This window comes from Equus przewalskii, chromosome 17 (genome assembly GCF_037783145.1).
Source record: "Equus przewalskii isolate Varuska chromosome 17, EquPr2, whole genome shotgun sequence".
NCBI classification, from domain to species: Eukaryota; Metazoa; Chordata; class Mammalia; order Perissodactyla; family Equidae; genus Equus; species Equus przewalskii.
In genome coordinates this window covers 44,411,366-44,432,726 of record NC_091847.1, presented here as the reverse complement: position 1 = coordinate 44,432,726, position 21,361 = coordinate 44,411,366, and the positions used below count along the sequence as shown (strand labels likewise).

Below are 21,361 nucleotides of genomic sequence, written 5' to 3'. Positions count from 1 at the left end.
TTGCCCTCTCTGTACTTGATAAGCACTGGTTGTAACTTCTTAACTTCTAAATCATTGTTAATTTGTGCTGCCCAATGACTCAGTTTTCTGTAATATATGAGTTTTAAGCAAAAAATTTTAACCACAATGATTCTAATATCATCAATTCTTTATAAAATTGTTCTGTTTCTAAAGCAACAAGGATAGAAGTTTATGGGTTTCAAAAAATACTCTGGGGCCAGCCCCATGGCCAAGTCGTTAAGTTCACGTGCTCTGCTCTGGTGCCCAGGGTTTCGCCAGTTTGGATCCTGGGCGCAGACATGGCACCACCCATCAGGCCATGCTGAGGCGGTGTCTCACATAGCACAACTGGAAGGACCTAAAACTAGAATATACAACTATGTACTGGGTGGCTTCGGGGAGAAGAAGGAAAAAAAAAAGAAATATTCTTTCATTAGGAACATCAACTTTTTTTTTAACTTCAGGAAATATATAAAGTTATATTTACTAAATATTACCTATATTAATAATAACTGATCTGTATATTAAATTAATAGTTTATCTACATATGACTTGAGAACATATTTTCTTCATATTGTTATGAAGTTTTTTACAAAAAGGTTAATTTTTTATACTATTAAAACATTTGCTTTCTATAAAATGTGAATATTAAATATTAGAATATTGGGCTATTTTCTATCTAGGTACATGTGCTATGTATCTAAATGGAAATCATTTATGCTTTATGATGCGATTATACATGGTATTTTAGTTTAATGAATACATGTTAAGCTTTAGAGATCTGCAAACTGTAGATTTTATTTAGCATGGTCATGTTTCTAAGTTACATTTATGTACAGGATTTAATTATATTAAAATGCTGATGTTGAAAATCTCAAAAATTTTGAATTAGTATTAGGTGTCTAAATAAGGAATATTTTCATATTCTTCCTTACTATATGAAAATTAGTCAAAGTAGTAGTAGTAGTGACAACAATAGGTAATTATAATACCTAATGTTTATTTATTGATAATTTACTATGTGCCAGATGTTGTGCTAAGCTCTTTATATGGATTATCTTTTATTTCCAATAGAGAGAAGCACAAAAGTTTCATATTTTAACCAAAATACCCCTTTTTTCCTTGAGACAATTGACAAACCATTAGACAAATATTCCTCAAGTAAAAGATAGAATAAACCATGGATAATTCTGTATTATTGCATATGTTTGCTAATTTTAAAGTAAATTTTAAGGAACAAAACAGAAATATCGTCAGTACCAGGTGAGGCTTTTGTGTTCCCTTTTGCATTTAGATCTACCTAATACTTTACTGTACGAGGGTAATGAATTTAACCTAGATTCTATAATAAGCAGAATGTGCTAAGAATCTGCTTTGGATTTAGGAAGCAACATTAATCAAAAAGAGAATTTTACACCAAAATAGAAAAATGCTCTTTATTATATGAATATGAAATTGTAGATTATCTCATTGTTCTAGACATCATTGTAGAAGGTTTGTCTCGGTAAAGGAATTATGACATAACTGTGGCTCTAATCTGTGTTTCAGAAAACTGTGAGAGTAGTGATCAACTTTAAAAAAACGCAGAAGACGATAGTGAGAGTTAGCCCACATGCACCACTTCAAGAACTTGCCCCCATTATATGCAGCAAATGTGAGTTCGATCCGTTACATACACTGTTGTTGAAGGATTATCAATCTCAGGAGCCCCTCGATATGACGAAATCTCTTAATGACCTGGGACTAAGAGAATTGTATGCCATGGATGTCAACAGAGGTAAGTTACTTTTTGTGTTATTAATTGACAGGATGTGCGTACACGTATATATGCGTGTGTTGTGTTTATGTATAGATTTTCTCAAGTTCGTATTGGCAAGTTAATGGATCCTACAGCTAAAAGTCAATACATGTCACTGGGAATAAGAAGAGAAAAGTAAATATAATGAAATTTAACTTGATTTCAGTTATTTAAATTGGAATAAAAACTTGTCTTTCTTGGCGGTCATCCACATTTTACACTTTTCCATCTCCCCTTGAACAGAAAATAAAAATTTACATGTCAATTCATTGTTCTTATTAAGTGTGAATTACTTCAGATTCACTATGGTTTATTCTGAGTCTTAATTATCATTCAGGTTTGGAAGTTTCTTGACATATTTTTTTCTGAGTTCAGCACCGCAAATCAACTGACTTATAAAATGAATCAGTCTAATTCCAAACATTTTTCTAAATAGATACAGCTTGCAGTATTCATCTATAGAAATAATTTAATGTATTAAAATTTGGAGACCTTAGGTAATGTTGGTTTCTATGATGTCTAATAGATAAATGCAAGCTTCTTTATTCAACATGAATTTGTTTGATTAGGAGAAATAAAAGTTTAGTGATGGATAAGTACATACACCCTCTATGCATTGAGACCTTCAAATTTATCCTGAAATTGTGGCTTTAAATAATCCATAGACGACTATTTCAATTCAGTGATGTTTTATACTTGAGCAAACATCATCTTTACAGTCAATTTACCCTCTTTTACCCCCTCCTTCTGTAGCCACTTCTGTTACTGCCTTCAGTAAGTCATCTTTACAAGGTAAGACATATGAATCAGTAGAAACGAGTTATAACATGAAATTTCTATTTCTGTTGGGTAAATTAAAAGTAAGCTTCTAATTTTATCTGTTCTTAACATTACTAATGTGTACATTCTGTAAAAGATTTTAACCTAGAAGCTCTTTGGTTTTTACTTCCTGAAAAATAATTTACACAGCACCTCCTTGATTTCTAAATTTAATACCATAATTATGTTTCAGTAATTGTTTAAAAATTAATATCATCCGTGGGGCCAGCCCAGTGGTGCCGCAGTTAAGTTTGCATGTTCTGCTTCGGCGGCCCGGGGTTCACCGGTTAGGATCCCGAGTGTGGACATGGCTCCCCTTGGCAAGCCATGCTGTGGTAGGCGTCCCATATATAAAGTGGAGGCAGTTGGGCACGGATGTTAGCTCAGGGTCAGTCTTCCTCAGCAAAAAAAAAAAGAGGAGGATTGGCAGCAGATGTTAGCTCAGGGCTAATCTTCCTCAAAAAAGAAAACAAATTAAATTAAAAAATTAATATCATCCTAAGAATGTTGTGAAACATATTCTTAACTCTCAGACAAGAAAAAATGATTTTGCTAGGATCTTTATTGGATACAAATGCTGAGAGTGTGGAGGTATCATGGAAGGATCTCAGATTATTTCCATTGAACACTTATTCAGAATAATCAAGGTATATTCATCATCGGAAATTTTGGCAGCCATTAAATTGTGACTGTTTTGTAATAACATGGAAAGTGCTTCTGCTAAAATTAGCTTTTAAAGCATTTAGGTGTGTTTAATATGGTATGTAAAAAAAAACTTCTACATGAAATTTCTGAAAGAAAATATATAAAAAATTTTAATAATAATTACTTTTGGATATAGGGCTTCAGGTGACTTTTCATTCTTTTCTTTATATTACAGAATTTTATAATGGGAATGTATTACTTTCATAGAGGAAAACTTTATTAAAAATTAGCCGATCATAATAAAACCTGAAAGTCTTTTTCCCCCATTAAAAAAAGATAGGCTCAGATAATTTATTACTGTAATAATTACCACCCTGCTAAAAATAACCCTAATAAACTGTACATATTATGTGTTATTGGAATCTTCTTTCTTTACCCTTCCAATTTTCTCATCACACAATGAGCCTCTCAGTTCCAAGATTTAAGCCCACATTAGTAATAGTGTGATTATTTATTACTAGTGGCTATTATAAAGACTACCCTAATCAAAGGAGTTGAAGATCCTTAAGATCGTAAAGTGTATGCTGGCTACTCATCAGAAGATAGGCTTTTTAATTCTGACACTATTCTAGCTGTCAAACTCATCTGGCAAGCTGAGAGGACAAATAGCTTTATGTGTCTGGATCTCACCTTCACTTCTGTAATAAAGAGGTTGGAAAAAGTAGTCTCTGTGATTCTTTCCAGCAAAAACATTCGTTACTTATACTTGGCTTTTGCTCCTAAATTTGCCGTTCCCTACCTTCATAATCCTAAGCAAATTCCGTAATCTTGTTGATCTCATTTTGAAGGTGTTGAATGCATCTTCTCATATCTCTTTCAGCCAAAAAAGTAGATGGTTTATTTAGAACGTTAAGTGTTGTGAACATAACTTTAAGAGATTGGAATAGGAAAATTAAGAAAGCTCCTTTTACAGTGTCAGAATCTACAAGGTCAAGCCAATGGCTCTAACTGCCCCTGCCTCCTAATTTTGTCTGATATTATCAGAAGGTTTAGAACTTTGCATGCAGTTACTTATAGCCTTTGTTCTGGAAACAGGAAACTACAGTATGTGAGTTGCTTTCTAAGTAAGCTCAAGCCCTTATTTGTCTTTGTCTTTAACTCTGACTTGCAGTGATGCCTGACACAGAGCTTTAAGTGGAGACTTAGGGTGAACTAGTGTGGAAGATGACTGGGTGCCTGGAAATTGCTTTACCAAAAATAACTGTATGAAATACTCTCGTTATATTTATTGCACTGCACCACCATGTGAATTTTCCATCTACTGTTCCAACTAAAAATTGTATATCTGTATTCAATTAGTGGAGGATTCTATTTTAAGATGAAATGGTAGCATTTCTTTCTTTCTTTCTTTCTTTCTTTCTTTCTTTCTTTCTTTTTTTGTGAGGAAGATTGGCCCTGAGCTAACATCCATTGCCAATCCTTCTCTTTTTGCTTGAGGAAGATTGATGCTGAGCTAACATCTGTGGCAGTCTTGCTTTACTTTGTATGTGGAATGCCGCCACAGCATGGCTTTATTAGTGGTGTGCAAGTCTGTGCCCAGGATCCGAGCCCACAAACCCCAGGCCACCAAAGCAGAATGCGTGAACTTAACCACCATGCCACCAGGCCAGCCATGAAATAGTAGCATTTCTGAAAAAAAAAGGAGGGGATAAGTTAAAAGTGTTATAAATCATCTTTAAATACATACTAGTTTTAATTCCACCATTTAATGCCTATGTGTATTAGTGCAAGTTATTCAAACTCTCTGGTCACCTAGGTCCTCAGATATGTAATGGGGTGATACCATTTGCTTCCATTTCTTTACATCCGCCTACTGAGACAAAGGGCTCAGAATGATAAGTTATGATACCTACTTCGCAGAATTGTTCTGAGAAATAAATTAGGCATGAAAAAAATCTTTAACCGTGAAGTGCTATCTACATGTTCATTCTTATTAGTTGTTAGCATTGTCAATAAACTCATTGTGCAGAATGCATACTGCTTACTCAAGATTTGAAGCATCAGATTTATGAAGTTTTATTTTGTGAAATATAATTCTCCTTTAATATGTTATTGAGGCATATTGCATTAATATATTTATTGGCGTTAACTATCTTTTCTTTCCTGGAATAACCCCTACTTTGTTGTAATTTATTTTTTTAAACATTTCTTTTAACTAAAAAGATTATACATTTACCTCTAAGTAAGGGATATTTACTTAAGATTTAAATTTATTTAAGACTATACATTTACCTCTAAATTCTGCTTAGCTGTATCCCACAAATTTAGATATACTGTACTTTTTTTCCAATGTTACTGAAATTATATTGTGATTTACCATAAAATCCATGTTTCTTTATAGAGATGTTTTTAAAATTTACAGATCCTCACTCCTTGTCTAACTTTTGTTTTTAAATTTGCTCTTTATTTGTTAAAGAAACGAGGTCATTTGTCTTATAGATTTTCCTACATTCAGAATGTTGTTGATTGCATACTGTGGTACCACTTAGCATTTTTCTCTACCCTCCCTATTTCCTGTAAATTAATTGTTAAATCTAGAGACTTGCTCAGATTTAAGTGAGATATTTTTGGCAAGAATGCTTTGTAGGTGTATTGTCTATTTCCATTGGCAGACATGTAATGACAAGTGATCTTTTTTGATGTTAGCTATTGATAATCATTGCCTCTCTCTAAGTTAATTAAGAGTTGAAAAATGGCCATAATCTATTGCAAACATTCCTTTGATTATTGGTTGAGATATTTCTGAGAAAGCAAATTTCCCCATGTCAGCTATTTGTCTACTTAATTAGAATTCATTCGGAAAAGATAGGATAAAAGTGTGATTCTTTCTCTTCATCAGTTTTTTAAAAAATGAACTCGTTCCTTAGCATTACCCAGAGGTGAACAATGAGGATCAGTTATTATTTTAGTATCACTATGAATGCATGGAGTTAAATGTATGTGATATATTTCAATTTATTGAGTTATTCCTATATGCCCAAATTGTCCTGACTTTTGCTAGTAGAAACCATATCAGATTGGTTCCTGAGTTCTTTTAAAACAATCCCACTAGACTTTGCCTTCTCTCTGGTATGACTAGATAGTCCAGGCTCATCTTGTACATTCCTTGATGTCGACAGAGAATCAGCCATTCCTGAGCAATCATGTTCCTTTTAGTGGGAAATGGTGTTTAGAGACAATTTGGGCCAAGGTGACTCAACACTGCTGGGTTTGTAATTATTTGTAGGCCCTTTCATTTGACATTAGGAAATACTTTTTTGGAAAATGAAATATTACACATACAGCCCTGAGTTTGACATTTGCCATTCTGATTAAACTGTGGTTTCTTAATTTCAGCACTATTGACGTTTGGTGCCAGATAATTCTTTGTTGTTGGGGGGCTATCTTGTGCATTGTATTAGGTTTGGCAAAATCACTGGTCCCTACGTGGTGGATGCTGTAACACATTCTTCCCACCCTACCTCCAGTTGTGACAACCAGAATTGTTCCCAGACATTGTCAAATGTCCTCTGAGGGGTGGGGAGGTAAAATCACCCCCAGTTGAGACCACTGGATTAAAGAAACAACACTTATGAAACGTTTAACAAAGTACTAAGTAATTATAATACCTCATGTTCTAGAGAATAAAATATTTCATGATAGCTTAGCTCTGAGACAAAATTATAATTCAAAATAAACAATGGGACAAACTGTATGAGAGCAACTTCAAATTTTAAGTGTCCTTTTTACTCTGAAATGTTGGTAATTATGTATAGAACACAGACTCCGAGTCACAAAGAATTGAGTTTATGTCCTAGCTCTGTCATTTCCTGATTGTTGATCTTGAATATGTATCTTAGTTTCTTTAAGCTCCAGTTTCCTCTGCTGTGGAATAGAAATAATAATACTAAATTTACTTGTTGCTTTGAGAATTAAATCAGATATAATGTGCCTAGCAGAGTGTGTGGTTCATAGACCATAATTAGTAGCTTTTATCATTAGAAAAATTTTTCACAGCAAAGCAATTGAGGGAACACTTGAAAGTGAACATACAGTTCTGTGTACAAAATTGAGGTGCTTTTCTTCTATTTTAGAGTCCTGCCAAATATCACAAAACCTCGACATTATGAAGGAGAAAGAAAATAAAGGGTTTTTCAGCTTTTTTCAACGCAGTAAGAAAAAGCGGGAGCAAGTAAGTATTTTTTTATGTAGCCTTGTAGTCGATTTTTCTAATGTTTTTTAAATTGCATGTGCTTTTTATCCTGAAATTACATACAGATTTTGCCTTTTTATTCTTTATTAGACTGCAAGTGCCCCTGCAACCCCTCTAGTAAGTAAGCATCGCCCAACTTTTATGAGGTCCAATACCATTTCCAAAACTTATGTTTCAAACACCCTGCCGTCGGATGCACCCAAGAAGAGGCGCGCTCCATTGCCTCCCATGCCAGGGTCACAGAGTGTCCCCCAGGACCTTGCTCACATCCAGGAAAGGCCAGCTTCTTGTGTAGTGAAGTCGATGAGTGTGGATGAAACACATAAGGTGCGTAATTTTGTTTTGTGTTTTTAGAATGGGGCTGGTGACCATCTATTTTTCCTCTTATGTAACTTGTCATTTTTCGAATAGACTACTAGTAAGGTTAGTAACAGTTACTAATGTTACAATAAGATGAATAGCTAGTTGCTAATTAGATTGGTACTGAGAAGAGATTCTCTATATATGTATAGTTCTGCAATGCAGTAAAGAATAAACATGTCAACTTTAAGTAGCTTTCATATTCAAGCAAATAAATCCTTCATAAACTGTAACGTCCTGGTTTACTAAGGCCCAACCAGAGGCTCTTGCTTGATGTATATATTAGGAATGAAAATACTTATTTTTGTACACTTTTTTTTTAAACAGCGATACAGTGTTTGTGTTGTGTTCATGGGTTTTTAAGTATATATATATTCTTGACCAGACTCAGATTCTCGTTGGGGGGTAATCCTGGTGTCTGCCTGGTACATAGATACTCTACAGTAAAACAATTTTTTTTAAAAGACTTCTTTTATATAGAATATGTTATAGTTACTCTTATATGCTTTTATGTTCAAACCACTTTCTAGGTGAACCTTTTCCCCAAGTTTTATTATCCCTCGCCTTTAATCCCAGATTTTCATGGAGTATGCTATTTTGTGGAAATCCATTTGCAGACTACTTTTCATGCCTATAAAATCTGTACATTCCTTGCTTTATTCATGTGAGCTATAAATGAAGTTTTAAGTAAATGCAGCTGAACATGAGACCATGTATTTTGTTGCTTGTAATCAGAAAATGATTTAAGTAACTTTGTGAGCAAATTTTATTTTGAGATATTTGAGACACTGAGAAGTTTTCTTGTATCTAGTTGGAAGGTTTTATTTCCTCCTTCTCCACTGGAAGCTTACTAAATTCAATGCTCAAGTAAATTAACTCTTCACAGCCGACTAATAAACATTTCTATCCTTCCTAAACTATCATATGCGTCTTTAGAAAGTAAATAGCAACTCGAGTAGATAGAAATGAACCCTCAAAATGCTTAAACTCAGTTGTTACTTGGAAAATTATCTATTAAGCTGCCTTCTTATTTCTGTTAAGATTCTTTTGTCTAACGGTTGTGGTGTAAAATCTCATCAAAGCAGGAATATGGTTATTTTTTCAAATCATAGAATTATCCAGTGACAAAGTTTTCCAGGGTGACTGCTTGGTAGTTGGGTGATATGTCACAGAAGAGGTGATTTTTGGGTTCAGTCTTAAATTGTGTGGGAGTGTGTTCATCAGTCAAGAGGAACTCTGTTCAAAGATGCAGGAATGTGAAGCTATGACATGCCTGGACATGAGCAAGAAACAGAGATTGAAACTGAGGGATATGAGCCGAGGGCAAGTCAGGGTCCCCAGTGACTTCATTTTGTGTCTGTAACTCCCTTATATTTCTTCATAGTAAGTCATTTCAAAGATAGAACTTTCAGAATTGTTTTATTTTTTAATTACCATAAAACTACATTCTAAGCGTGTAAGTTATTTTACCCTTGAGAAGCTACCAAAGTCTACTTTTTCTTTACTTAAAAATAAATCTTAGCCCCTGCTCACAAATTTTTATTCCCGCTGTCCTCATCCAGTCTATTCCAGTAAACTTCCTTTGTTCTCGGATCCCAAAGAGGTCTATGTTGTCTTTCTAATAGTCTGCTTGTTGAAATTCTGTTCTGTGCTCTCTGTGACCTCACCAAAAGCTGTTTCTTTTGATTCTCGCCCTCTGCTCTATGACCAGTTGATGCCCCATGTTAAGTAATCGTTTTTTTGGTATGTTGCCTTTGGCAAACTAGCCATCTTTATACAATTTTCTAATTATTTTTTCTTTTGATCTGGACATCTGGATAATTCTTTGATGTATTGTTCAGTAGGACCCAGAATTATTTGTTTTTCCCTAGAGAAACTGAAGAACTATTTTTTATTTATTCATTACAAAAATTCTTAACGATTAAGCTGTGGTTCTGTTTGTGAGAGTGAGTGTGTGTGTGTGTGTGTGTGTGTGTGTGTGTACATACGTACACATGGGCATGCTCATGTGAATTCATGCCTTCCTAGGCATCTCAGCACTTATTTCCTTAACTTCTTGGCTGTACTTGATTTGGTGAATCACCCCCTTGGTCTTGATTTTTCTCTCTTCCATGATCCTGATTCTCTTCGTATATCTCAGCTCTCTTAGATATTTTTTTTTCTTGGCACCACTTCCTTTACTCCTTTTCTAAGTTTGGACATACCTGAACCCATGGTCTTAGCTTATATTTACTATACTCTTTCAGAGAAAACATCTATTCTTTGCTGAGTTCTCAACTGTAGTAGTTTTAACAGTGTCTTCCCAAAAGATGTGTCCAAGTCCTAACCCCCAGCACCTGTGAAGGTGACCTTCTTTAGAAATAGTTTTTGCAGATGTAATCAAATGAAGGATCTAGAAATGAGATCATCCTGGATTTAGGTTGGGCCCAAATCCAATGACTAGTGTCCTGATAAGAAGAGACACAGAGACACAAAGGAGAAGGCCATGTGACAATGGAGGCAGAGATTGGAGTTAGGCTACCACAAGCCAAGGAATGCAAGGAGCCACCAAAAGCTGGAAGAGGCAAGGAAGAATTCTCCCATGCTGCTTTCAGAGGGATATGGCCCTGCCAGCATCTTGACTTTAGACTTCTGGCTTCCAGAACTGTGAAAGGATAAAATTCTGTTGTTTTAAGCCAGCCGGTCACAGTAATTTGTTGCATCAGCCCTTGGAAACTAGTACATCAACTTTGTAATTCCAATCCCGATATTCTTCCAGTTGCAGTTTGAACTCACTGTTGTTATTGACTCGTCACTACCTGAAAATCAGCATATTTAAAATCAAACTCATCTTTTTTCTCCCAGATTGAAAAGCTTGAGATGTTGTTTCCTTTTTCGTTCCACATCCAATTAGTGACCAATCCTTCATTCAGTCTCCCTTCATAATGTCTCCTTGCCCTGTCTCCTGTTCCGTCTGCTGAAGTCATGCCTCAGAGAAACCCAGCGCAGTGAGTAGGGAGAAGACTTAACTCATCTCCCCATTTCTTGTGTTCAGAATACAAAGAACGTGGTAAGCTGCCATGTTTATATTTTGTGTTATCACTTCCTAGTTCAGAAAATTTGAATAGCTGGCTATTATTTTCTGGGCATGTAAGGTCCTCTACAATGATCACAATTTTTGGGGGGAGGGTGGTGTTCTAATTTCCTTCCATCACTCCTTAGCTTTGTTGAGGTACAATTGACTAACAAAGTTGTAAGATATTTAAAGTTTACATCGTGGTGATTTGAAATACATTTACATGGTGAAAGAATTCCCCCCATCTAGTTAATTAACACATCCATCAGCTCACATATTTACCTTTTTTGTGCGTGTGGTAAGAACATTTAAGTTACACTGTCTTAGCCAATTTCGAATATATAATACGGAGTTACCAACTGTAGTCCCCATGTTTTATGTTAGATCCTCAGACCTTATTCATCTTACAGTTGAAAATCTGTCCCCTTTTACCAGCCTCTCTCTATTTCCCCCATCCCTTAACCTTGGGCAACCTTTTCTACTCTCTGTTTCTGTAAGTTTGACTCTTTTAGATTCCACATATATGTGATAACATGCAGTAGTTTGCTCTTTCTCTGTCTGGTTTATTTCCTTTGGTGTAATGTCCTCAAGGTCCATCCATGTTGTCGCAAATGGCAGGATTTCATTCTTTCTCATGGCTGAATAATATTCCATTGTATGTATATATACATATATATATACCACATCTTCTTTATCCATTCTTCCTTTCTTGGAGACTTAGGTTGTTTCCATATCTTTGCTATTGTGAAGAATGATGCAATAAACATGGGAGTGAAAGTATCTCTTCAATATCCTGTTTTCATTTCCTTTGGATACATACCCAGAGTAGGATTGCTAGATGATATGGTAGTTGTATTTTTAATTATTTGAGAAACCTCTATACTGTTTTCCATAGAGGCTGTACCAATTTACATTCCCACCAACAGTGCGCAAGCGTTCTCTTTTCTCCACATCCTTGCCAGCACTTATCTCCTATCTTCTTGTCGATAGTCATTCTAACAGGTGTGAGTTGATATCTCATTGTGGTTATGATTTGCACTTTCCTGATGATTAGTGATGTTGAACACTTTTTCATGTACCTCTTGCCCATTTGTGTATCTTCTTTGGAAAAGTGTCTGTTTAGTTCCTCTGCCCATTTTTTAATTGCATTGGTTATTTTTTTGCCATTGAATTGTATGAGTTCTTTATATATTTTTCATATTACTCCCTTATCAGATGATTTGAAAATATTTTCTCCCGTTCCATACGTGGCTCTTTCATTTTGTTGATGGTTTCCTTTGCTGTGAAGAAGCACAGTTCTTTTTTAAACTTTAATTCCTCATCATTTTCAGCATGCTTCTAACTCTGCCCAGAAGACTTGTCTTGTCACTCATCAAAATCCTGTTTCTTATCCTTTCAGTGTAGAGTGACCTCCAGCTCCATCATCTTCAGTTCTACTCACACATTCAAATTAAAACTATTCTTTTGTGTGTGTTGTGTGTGTGTGTGTGTGTGAGGAAGATTTGTTCTGAGCTAACATCTGTCCCAATATTCCTCTATTTTATGTGGGATGCCACCACAGTATGCCTTGACGAGCGGTGCTAGGCCCACGCCCAAGATCTGAACCTGCTAACCCTGGGCCACCAAAGTGGAGCATGCGAACTTAACCACTATACCACCAGGACAGCTCCTCTTTTACCTTCTTCATAGAGAATTTTCTAAAGATTCCAGCCCAGAGTGATCTCACTTTCTCTGAATTTGTCTCTCTTGTGCCTTTTTATTCTATTTATTTTTTAATTTAGGTATATGTGTAGGTAGTATATTCATGGGATATATATTTCTAAAGATAAAAAGGAGAATACGGTGAAATCCTTCCCTTCTCTACCCTGCCCCTAGCCAAATTCTTCTGCCTAGAGGCAACCTCTACTACCAGTTTCTTATATATCCTTCCAGACATAATCTATGCATTTTAAAGCCAATCTTCATGCTACATATGATTTTTTTATCAGGTGATCATATGCTATATGTGCTATGTCATACCTTACATTTTGGTACCGAATGAAGTATTTTGGATATCCTTATCAGTACATAAAGGGCTTCTCCTTTTTAAAGGATGCATAATATTCCATTCATGGATATAACGTGTTATGGGTTAAGTTACCCCATTCTGTGAAGATAAACAGTCGGGTTAGATTAATGCTTAAAGCTTTTAGCATTATTAATTTTTCCCCTTTTCCTCTCCCCAACAGAAAGCAGGAATTGTGTTCCCCAGCAAAATTCTGTAACATAGTAGATGTTCAAGAGAATCAATAAGTAAACTTTAATCACAGCTTTCACATAGCCAGGTATAGTATATACAATGAGAATGTCTTCACACAGAATATCACAAAATATTAGTTTTTCATATGTATATCTGGTAAATTTTCAGAAATACCTGGATAACTTAAAAATTGCTTACATTTACTTTTATAGTAAGTGGCCCAGGTAACTCTTGGCAATATTTTTCCTAAGCTTCTACAGAAAAGCTAGAATTTTGGCAAGGTTGTAATGAAAGCTTAAGGACCAACAACTAAAACGTAATGTGCAATACATAATGCATAGAAATAAAATTGACCCTTGAATTGAAACTGTTTATATAGCTAGATGCAAATATTCGGGAAATTTAGTGAAACATTTAAGTTTATGGGTGAATTTTACTTATTTTACTGCTTGCTTATTTTAAACTTAAAATCAAAGATAGTCATCATTGCTATAGACATTTTATCTCTATTTCAGCAACTTAGTTTTGAATTTGAAATTTTAAAAAGATGCTGTTTTTAATGATTGAAAGTAATAGCAGGCTGGGGAGAAAACTTGGGGGAAAAAAGTAAATGACAAAATCATTTCCAAGTCCATGAATAATTTTGAATACATTCTTATCCTGTAATTTTTATTGTTCAGGAGGCAAAATAAACCACAAGGGTGCGCTGTTTAACAGAATTACAGCATACTGATTTTTCTAGTTTCTTCCCCAGCTCATGCTTTAATAAAGCAGAAAGAAAATATTGGCAATAGTTATATTAGAAATAGCAAATGCTTATCTCTTGCAGGTGAAGTGCCAGAAAATAGAACTCAAGAGATAAATAACAGTAATGCATGACAAAGTGATTTATAATTAGCCCAATGTTAGTCCTTTTGAGCTTTTATTTCATTTTAGTGTTCTAAGTAGTCATTGACATTATATTTACCTTAGACAGGCTTACGGATAAGTCAGTCTATCGCTTGGAAAAACTTTTGTCACCCACATCTATTTTATACTTTTTGGCTGTCTATATTTAATAATTTGCCTCATTCCTCTAAGGCATTTCTCAATACTGGCAAATTAAGGTATTTGGATAGTGATTTTGGAGCTTAAACTGAAATATTCACATAAAAGGCTGTTGATTTTCTGAGCTAATTTTGGCAACCGATTATGCGGTTTCCAAAGAGGATTCAATGAAGATCCAAGTTAGGAAAATAATTTATCCTAACGTTTTTGGGGACATTTCTGCATCTAAAATTATTTTGTCCACCTGAAGAATATATTTTAGAGAATGCATAGTTTACTGTCATTGCTACAGCGTCCTTTTCATGTCCCTCAATTTCTCTGTACTCTCTTTCACATGATTCCAAGCCTTGTGTCACTTTCCTTATAAGGGTGAATATACTGTCTTCTATGGAAATGTTCATTTGGAAAAGGAAACTAATTAGAAATTTTCTGGCAATTTTTCTTGGTACCTTTGGAGTATTTTGTGGATATGATTCTGCCTAAAGATTTGAAATGCCATTTGTGCAACAACATATGTAAATAGCCGGCTCATGCTGTTCTTTATGTGACCCATATCGCGTGTGTTACTGTATGAAATGTATATCCTTATTTACAATAAGATTACATGTATGTAGTTATTTACATAAGATTGTCATTTATTTCATACATGACAGAAGTCAGAAATGCAATGACGTTGACTTAAATTGAAAATGACTTAGAATTCTGGGGTTGAAACTAAGTTCAGAAATCCAGTTTCTGCACCGTAACTGCCAACCACACGTCTGTGAAGAGCACATTGAATAAAATCAGTGTCCAAAGGATATCCTAGTATTATTGACAAATTATCCTTTTCAGCTAATTTTAAAGCATTTGAAGAAGAGGAAGAAGAGTTAGAAAGAATTTGTGGGTAATCTTGACCCATAGAATTCACAGAACCTTTTGAAGAATTCTTCATTTTTGCACATTTGGTGTGGCTTTGCCGCTTGAAGTTGTGTGTGTATACGACAGCAAGCAGCTGTTCCTGAGCTGTTAACGTGGTACCACATTTTCTTCAGGATATTGACTTTGGACTGGAAATTCCGTACGGAATAATCTTCATTGGGTTTTCCGTTTGGTCTCATTTTGCATTCTACTGCAGACAAACACTCAGATATTGAGAAACTGAAATACTTTGCCATCCAGTATTATGCAAGTGAAATTTAATACTTAGAATGTTAGTTTTTTGACAACTGACTTGATTCTTTTTAAAAAATGTTTCACATTATTCATCTTTTACCCAATTTTATCTTTTAATATTTATCATGGTTTACAAGCAGATGATAGATTGTCATATGTTTATGAAAATGCGAACGTATATATTTGGTCTTAGTTTCATTTAATGAGTTTTAATCCTAGTTGTTTTATGCAGAGTCATTAAGGTTGTTGTAATAGAGTAGATATTTGTAATCTTTAAGAAAGATACCTCCTTTTAGTTTTGTTTTTTTTTTTAAAGATTGGCACCTGGGCTAACAAGTGTTGCCAATCTTTTTTTTTTTTCTGCTTTATCTCCCCAAACCCCCCCGTACACAGTTGTATATCTTAGTTGCATGTCCTTCTAGCTGTGGGATGTGGTACGCCGTCTCAACGTGGCCTGACGAGCGGTGCCATGTCCGCGCCCAGGATCTGAACCCTGGGCAGCCGCAGTGGAATGCACGAACTTAACCACTTGGCCACGGAGCTGGCCCCTCCTTTTAGTTTTTTCTCCGGGTTATCACGTAACAAATGATTTTCCCTTCCACTCTCCACTTATATTTATTACATAGGAAATGGACCACAAACATAATTCTACAATTGCCTAGGAACAGTGGTTACCATGGCATTTGCAGTTTGATATATGGGATACAGCTGTCTGTACTTCCAAAAATATGACTTGTTTCATTCAGTAGAGAAATGCAGCAGCACAGTACAATATTTAATCTACTTCCTTTTTAAGGCTTTCCCAGATATAAGATATACTTTGTCATTGTAGTTTTTATCAGATTTTCAAAGGGTCATAATCACAATAGCAAAAGTAATGACCAATGCTTATATAGCACCTACTAATGTTCCAGACAAAGTTCTAGGCACGTTACTTATTTAATGCTCACAAAAATCCTCTGAGCCATTACTTTTTAGGTTTCTGCCAGCTTTACCTGTGACCTAAAAATAAAGAACTATACTCATTATAAAGTTGTTAAACTTTAAAGGACAGTACTATTCAAAGAACAATAGGTCATTTATGGAATTAGTGTGGATTCCTCTTCCTTATCTACTAGTATACAAAAGTTGTGCCTCTCTGAAGTGCATACTCTCTGAAGTGAAATATCATTGAAAATAATCAGTGTTAAGAATCTGCTTTACAAGGTCCCATACATAGTATGAATTTTACTTGGCCTTTCTACCACAGTGACGTTTGGGACCTCATGCAGGAGCCATGCCTTTCTCTGATAACCAGCAGGTATTATTAGAGGCCAGAGCAGAGAGAAGCAGGCCTCTTTCCTGGAGCCATGGTGATAAAACTATGGAGTTACTTGGGTAATGCCTGCCGTACAACCTTGTCTCCCTTTCTGGGAAGAACTGAGTTGGTCCCAGTTTGCTCTCTTGATTGCTACTTACTCTAGCAGAGGCCTTAAACTCAGCTCACCTGTGTATGTTCAGTATTCTCCTACCTGCCCCTAGACATCCTCTGTCTTTTTAACTTGATCCTGAGCTCTGCTTCCTCCTGGTTCATCTTGTCTTTTTTCATCCAAGATGTACCACTGAGTTAGGCCCTCATCGTTGGGCATTTAAAAAATGTTGCAAGTAAAGGATTACCACTAATAAGACTTGGTTATGTGCTGTCTCAAAGTATTGTAGGGTTGATGAAATGAAAGCACAGATTGCCTCAGGAGGAGAAATGTAAAAACCTCCCAAGGGTATAACACAGGTTGTAAGATTTGTTTTGTTTTCTCTCTGATGTGCCTGGAGAAGGATTGGAAAGGAGGTATGTTGTGGCAGAAGAAGCCGTTACCAGGCTTGAGAGAGAGGCTTGCATCTACTCCTAGGTCTATTCTATTCTTCTTTGTGTTGTCATTTTTCTCATTGTATTCTTCATCTTCTACCTTGAAGAACAAACCATTGAACTTCTTTATGGCTTGGGTTTCTCCTGTATAGAATGAGGTTTTGTAACTAAATTTCCAAAACTCTCTTCCAACTTTAGTATTATAAGATGATTTTATTCTTTTATTGTTTTTTGAAATTGGCCTTTAACAGATGAAAGTGGTTTGTTTCGTGGACCTTTGGTTAGATCAGTGTTAACCGGATAGTAATACTTAGTCCTGGTCTTAGTCCTCTGAGGATTTTTGAACCTTAAAGTACAATAGCAAAATAAAACTTGACTGACTGACATCTTTCTCCCTGAACTCCTGATTGTAACACGAAAGTCAACACAAGTGCTTTGGGCATCACTAAAACTGGGTAGAAAATACAAAGTTTGAGGAAGATATGCTCAGGTTAATGAGCTTGTTACAGAGAATACAGATGTTATCATTGACTAAGGATGACTTTAAAACGACATAATTTTGAGAGAAATTTAGTGGCAAGCTTGGCCACTCAGATTCCTTTGAAAGGATTTAATTTTAGTTAATTCAAAAAGGCACAAGTTAAGAGTGGTAGTAGTATTTAGACACCTATAAGTGAATCCAGCTCTAATCTCAATGCTTCCTCTCATAAGTTTATTTCAGGAGATTGATAGGAACACCTTTAAAATTGGCAGAATAGATGACTGCTCACATAGTGCGGATTGAAGAGCACCAGGCTCAGATGATATTGCCCTATTTCTCCTTTCCCGGAATTGAGTTGTCTGGTTCCTGAAATGTCACCCCTATTTCTTATACTCCTTCACTGATAGGATTTTTTAAATGTAAGTTGACCTAGACAAACAAAGACTTTCAGTGCTATCAATGAAGGATCTTAAATCAGGATTATGGGGGTCGGCCCATTGGTAAGTAGTGGTTAAGTATGCTCGGCATCGGTGGTCCAGAGTTCACGGGTTCAGATCCCAGGCACTGACATATGAGCATGGCTATTGCTCATCAAGCCATGCTGAGGCAGCATCCCACATACAAAATAGAGAAAGATTGGCATAGATGTTAGCTCAGGGCCAGTCTTCCTCACCATAATAACCCCCCCAAAACAACCATGATTCTGTAGAGAATAAGAAAATAGAATACATAAGTCCTAAATTTTTAGGAGTTGAGAGAAAGTGCCACCCAAGAGGAAAAAGGATCCAGAACAAGGAGACTCAGGGCAGCAAAGGAAACATACCCTGGTCCACTGAAAGATAGCGTTTCATTTTATAAAACATCATAAACAAAGAAACTGGCATGTATACTTTCATTCAATAAAAGCCAAAATATGCATTTATGTGTATGGAGATATAAAGGATATGTGTCAAAGCCTGGATACCAAAACTTCTTTGAGGTGACCTGTATTCATTGGGATTAACAGGGATTTTTCTTTTTTCCCTCATCAATGTATGCATTGTTTGCATATTATATGAGATTGTGCTAATTTTGTGATTAAATCAGTAATAAAACTGATTTTGTTATGATTAAAAACACTTGCCTTCATAGCTTTGCCTATTTTGCAAATTCAATACCTCATACTTCTATATTACATTTTTTATATCATACGTTTTGGAGTTTAAGAAAATTGATTTGTTGTCTAAGTTGTAAAATTATTTTAGAAAGAGTTCTTCCATCAATAATTAAAAGAATTCAAGTTTAACCTTCAGTTATATGAAAATTCAGTCACTGGGATATAATTCATAGTAACTTAAATAATATGTCATAGGATTTATAGAGAATGTCCCGATTGGAGAAGGATAATGTGAGTCTGTCCCTTAAGAAGAAGAAAAAAAAGTTTTGTGAGTTTTAAGATAATTTTAAGAGATTTATCAGGTTCTCTCCTCTAACCCCAACCCTTCCCACATCTAGAAATAATATGAATAAACAGAAATAAAAAGCCAAAAGCTTTTAATAAAAACATTTAACAACATCATTGAAGTTGGGCCACTGTATTTCCATCCTTTGATCCAAATTTTTTTTATTTTTCTATTTGTATTCTTTCACTTAACTTTTTTGTCCAGAATATGTTGATTTCAGTGACCCACATCTTATAATTCAACTATGATTAATAAGTGACCTAATAACTAGTACAAAGCTAACACTCAGTAAATCTATTGAATGCCATTCAATTCTGTTTTCTTCAGCTAAATTTAGTTCCATTTTGAACCAGTGAATTCTGAGGGATTAAGTATCTGGCATGGTTTTCAACGTGACCTTGCCACTTTCCCTAGTGTATTCTGTTTCTCTACGCAGTGTTTTCCTTTTCACAGACCGTAAAATTTAGTGATGTGCGTTCCTGTTAGAGATGGAGTTTTCGCAAATAGCAGGCAGACTTGGTGACTCTAACTAAAGTAAATAATTGAATATCTCTAATAATTAACCAAAGCATTTTTCCACCACTGAGTAGAAACCTCTCTTATTTTCTTGTTTTGTAAACCCTTTGGACTTAAATATAATTGAATCTCAATCCCTTTTTAAAAATTTCAGTCACAGTTTGACCAAAGGAAATTTATCTTGGTGGTAAAAACTAAAGACAGTGGTAAACAGTTCTTTCATTTAATTCTTCACATTAAATTTATAAAATAGTTCAAATTTATATGCTATTATATACATCCAAAATTGTTGTTAAATATTTAGCTTTTATTAAATTCCTTTCAAGTACAAAGGAGCCGCCTGAGGTGACTTACAGGTGGAATTTTTCCACACGGTGAATTACACGCAACGAATTTGGCTTATGCAGTGGACCAAGCACCAGTTGCCGACTGTTGGACGCTGTCAGGGTTTTAAGGCTGATTGTAACTGAGACTGACTCTAATCAGACTCCCACCACTACTGTCATGAAAGAGAAAACACAATCTTAGAATAAATACCTCCTTTTATCCATACTTTTTACTTTAATCTCTACATTATAACAATAATTTGCTTATTTTATTTACAGAGCAATTTCACGTACTTTAAAATGGACAAATCATGTGGAATAATGTTAGCTAATATTTATGGAGCATGTGCTGGATGCTGGGGACAGCACTATTTTTCACGTCATTTCACTTAAGCATCCAACCCCTTTTGAGGCGTAGGTACTAGGAAGAGTCACAGTGCACGCTCCCTGGGTCAAGCCCTGGCATTGTCCCCAGAGCTCATCTGTTTGGTAACCATTACACTGGGCTGCCTTCCAACTGGCAAACCCTCTGGAAGCCTCTCTGCAATTAGACAAACTCACACTCGGACATACTGGGTAGCTCAACCCTGACTAATGCAAGAAGAGAACTAGTGGGAGCCTATTGGGAGCCTTCTCCTGAGGTGCAGAGAGAAAAAAAGGGTTTGAGAATGCTGCTGGTTATGCTTTGGTGGCCATCATGGCCTTTTTTCTTTCCTTTTTCAACATTTTACATAGGAACTCATGATGTGTTTACTTAAATAACTGTGGTAGTTTAGTAGATCTGCTTTTTAGCAGGAGTCATTCTTGGGTCAGGAGCCTCTCCAATTTTGTGTGTCAGATTATGTATATTCCACCCAAATCCCTCACTACACACTAGTTTTTTTGTCTACAATCTGTTTAGAAGCACCTAGATCTTCTAACTTAAATGCCCCTTCTTTTCCTGCAGGCTTTTCCCCAAGAAAAGGATGTTTTCAGTACATATAGAACATTTCTTTCTTAAGGCCTAGGGTTTCTCCATTTTGGTCTTAAAGTTAGGTCTTGAGTTAGCACAAAATAACTCCAAGTTTGATTTTTATTCTCTTAACTTTCCTTGGTTGCTTCTTAGCTGATTGAAATCCTTTTCTAACAGTCTTTGAAAAAAAAAGAAAAGGAAAGCTCTTTCCTCTCCCTCTTAAAGGACAGGAAATATATGTGAGCTATTTCCTTGAACACTAACATTGATATCACTCATATCTCAGGACAAAACTTATATTTCTGTCATTAATCTTTTGGTGTTTATTTAAGCTTACCATTCATATTCTTTGAAAATGCCTACCTTTGGCCCATTTTACATCAGTTGTTGAATTTATATTTTTGTCATAAACTTAGTAAGTTTTAACCATT

General features: G+C 35.4%; 1 protein-coding gene across 50 annotated transcripts in view; it reads left to right on the top strand.

Annotated features, from left to right (window-relative positions):
• COBLL1 (cordon-bleu WH2 repeat protein like 1) overlaps nucleotides 1-21,361 on the top strand; it is a 152,880-nt gene that overhangs the window by 105,980 nt on the left and 25,539 nt on the right. For 33 of the 50 annotated variants that reach the window (XM_070581485.1, XM_070581480.1, XM_070581435.1 and 30 more), the window contains 3 exons: nucleotides 1,549-1,777; nucleotides 7,396-7,493; nucleotides 7,605-7,841. In XM_070581485.1, the coding sequence (XP_070437586.1) occupies nucleotides 1,549-1,777; nucleotides 7,396-7,493; nucleotides 7,605-7,841 (564 nt within the window). Of the gene's footprint in view, nucleotides 1-1,548; nucleotides 1,778-2,551; nucleotides 2,591-7,395; nucleotides 7,494-7,604; nucleotides 7,842-21,361 lie in introns of all 50 variants that reach the window. The other 17 variants (XM_070581434.1, XM_070581473.1, XM_070581471.1 and 14 more) reach the window with 1 other exon arrangement.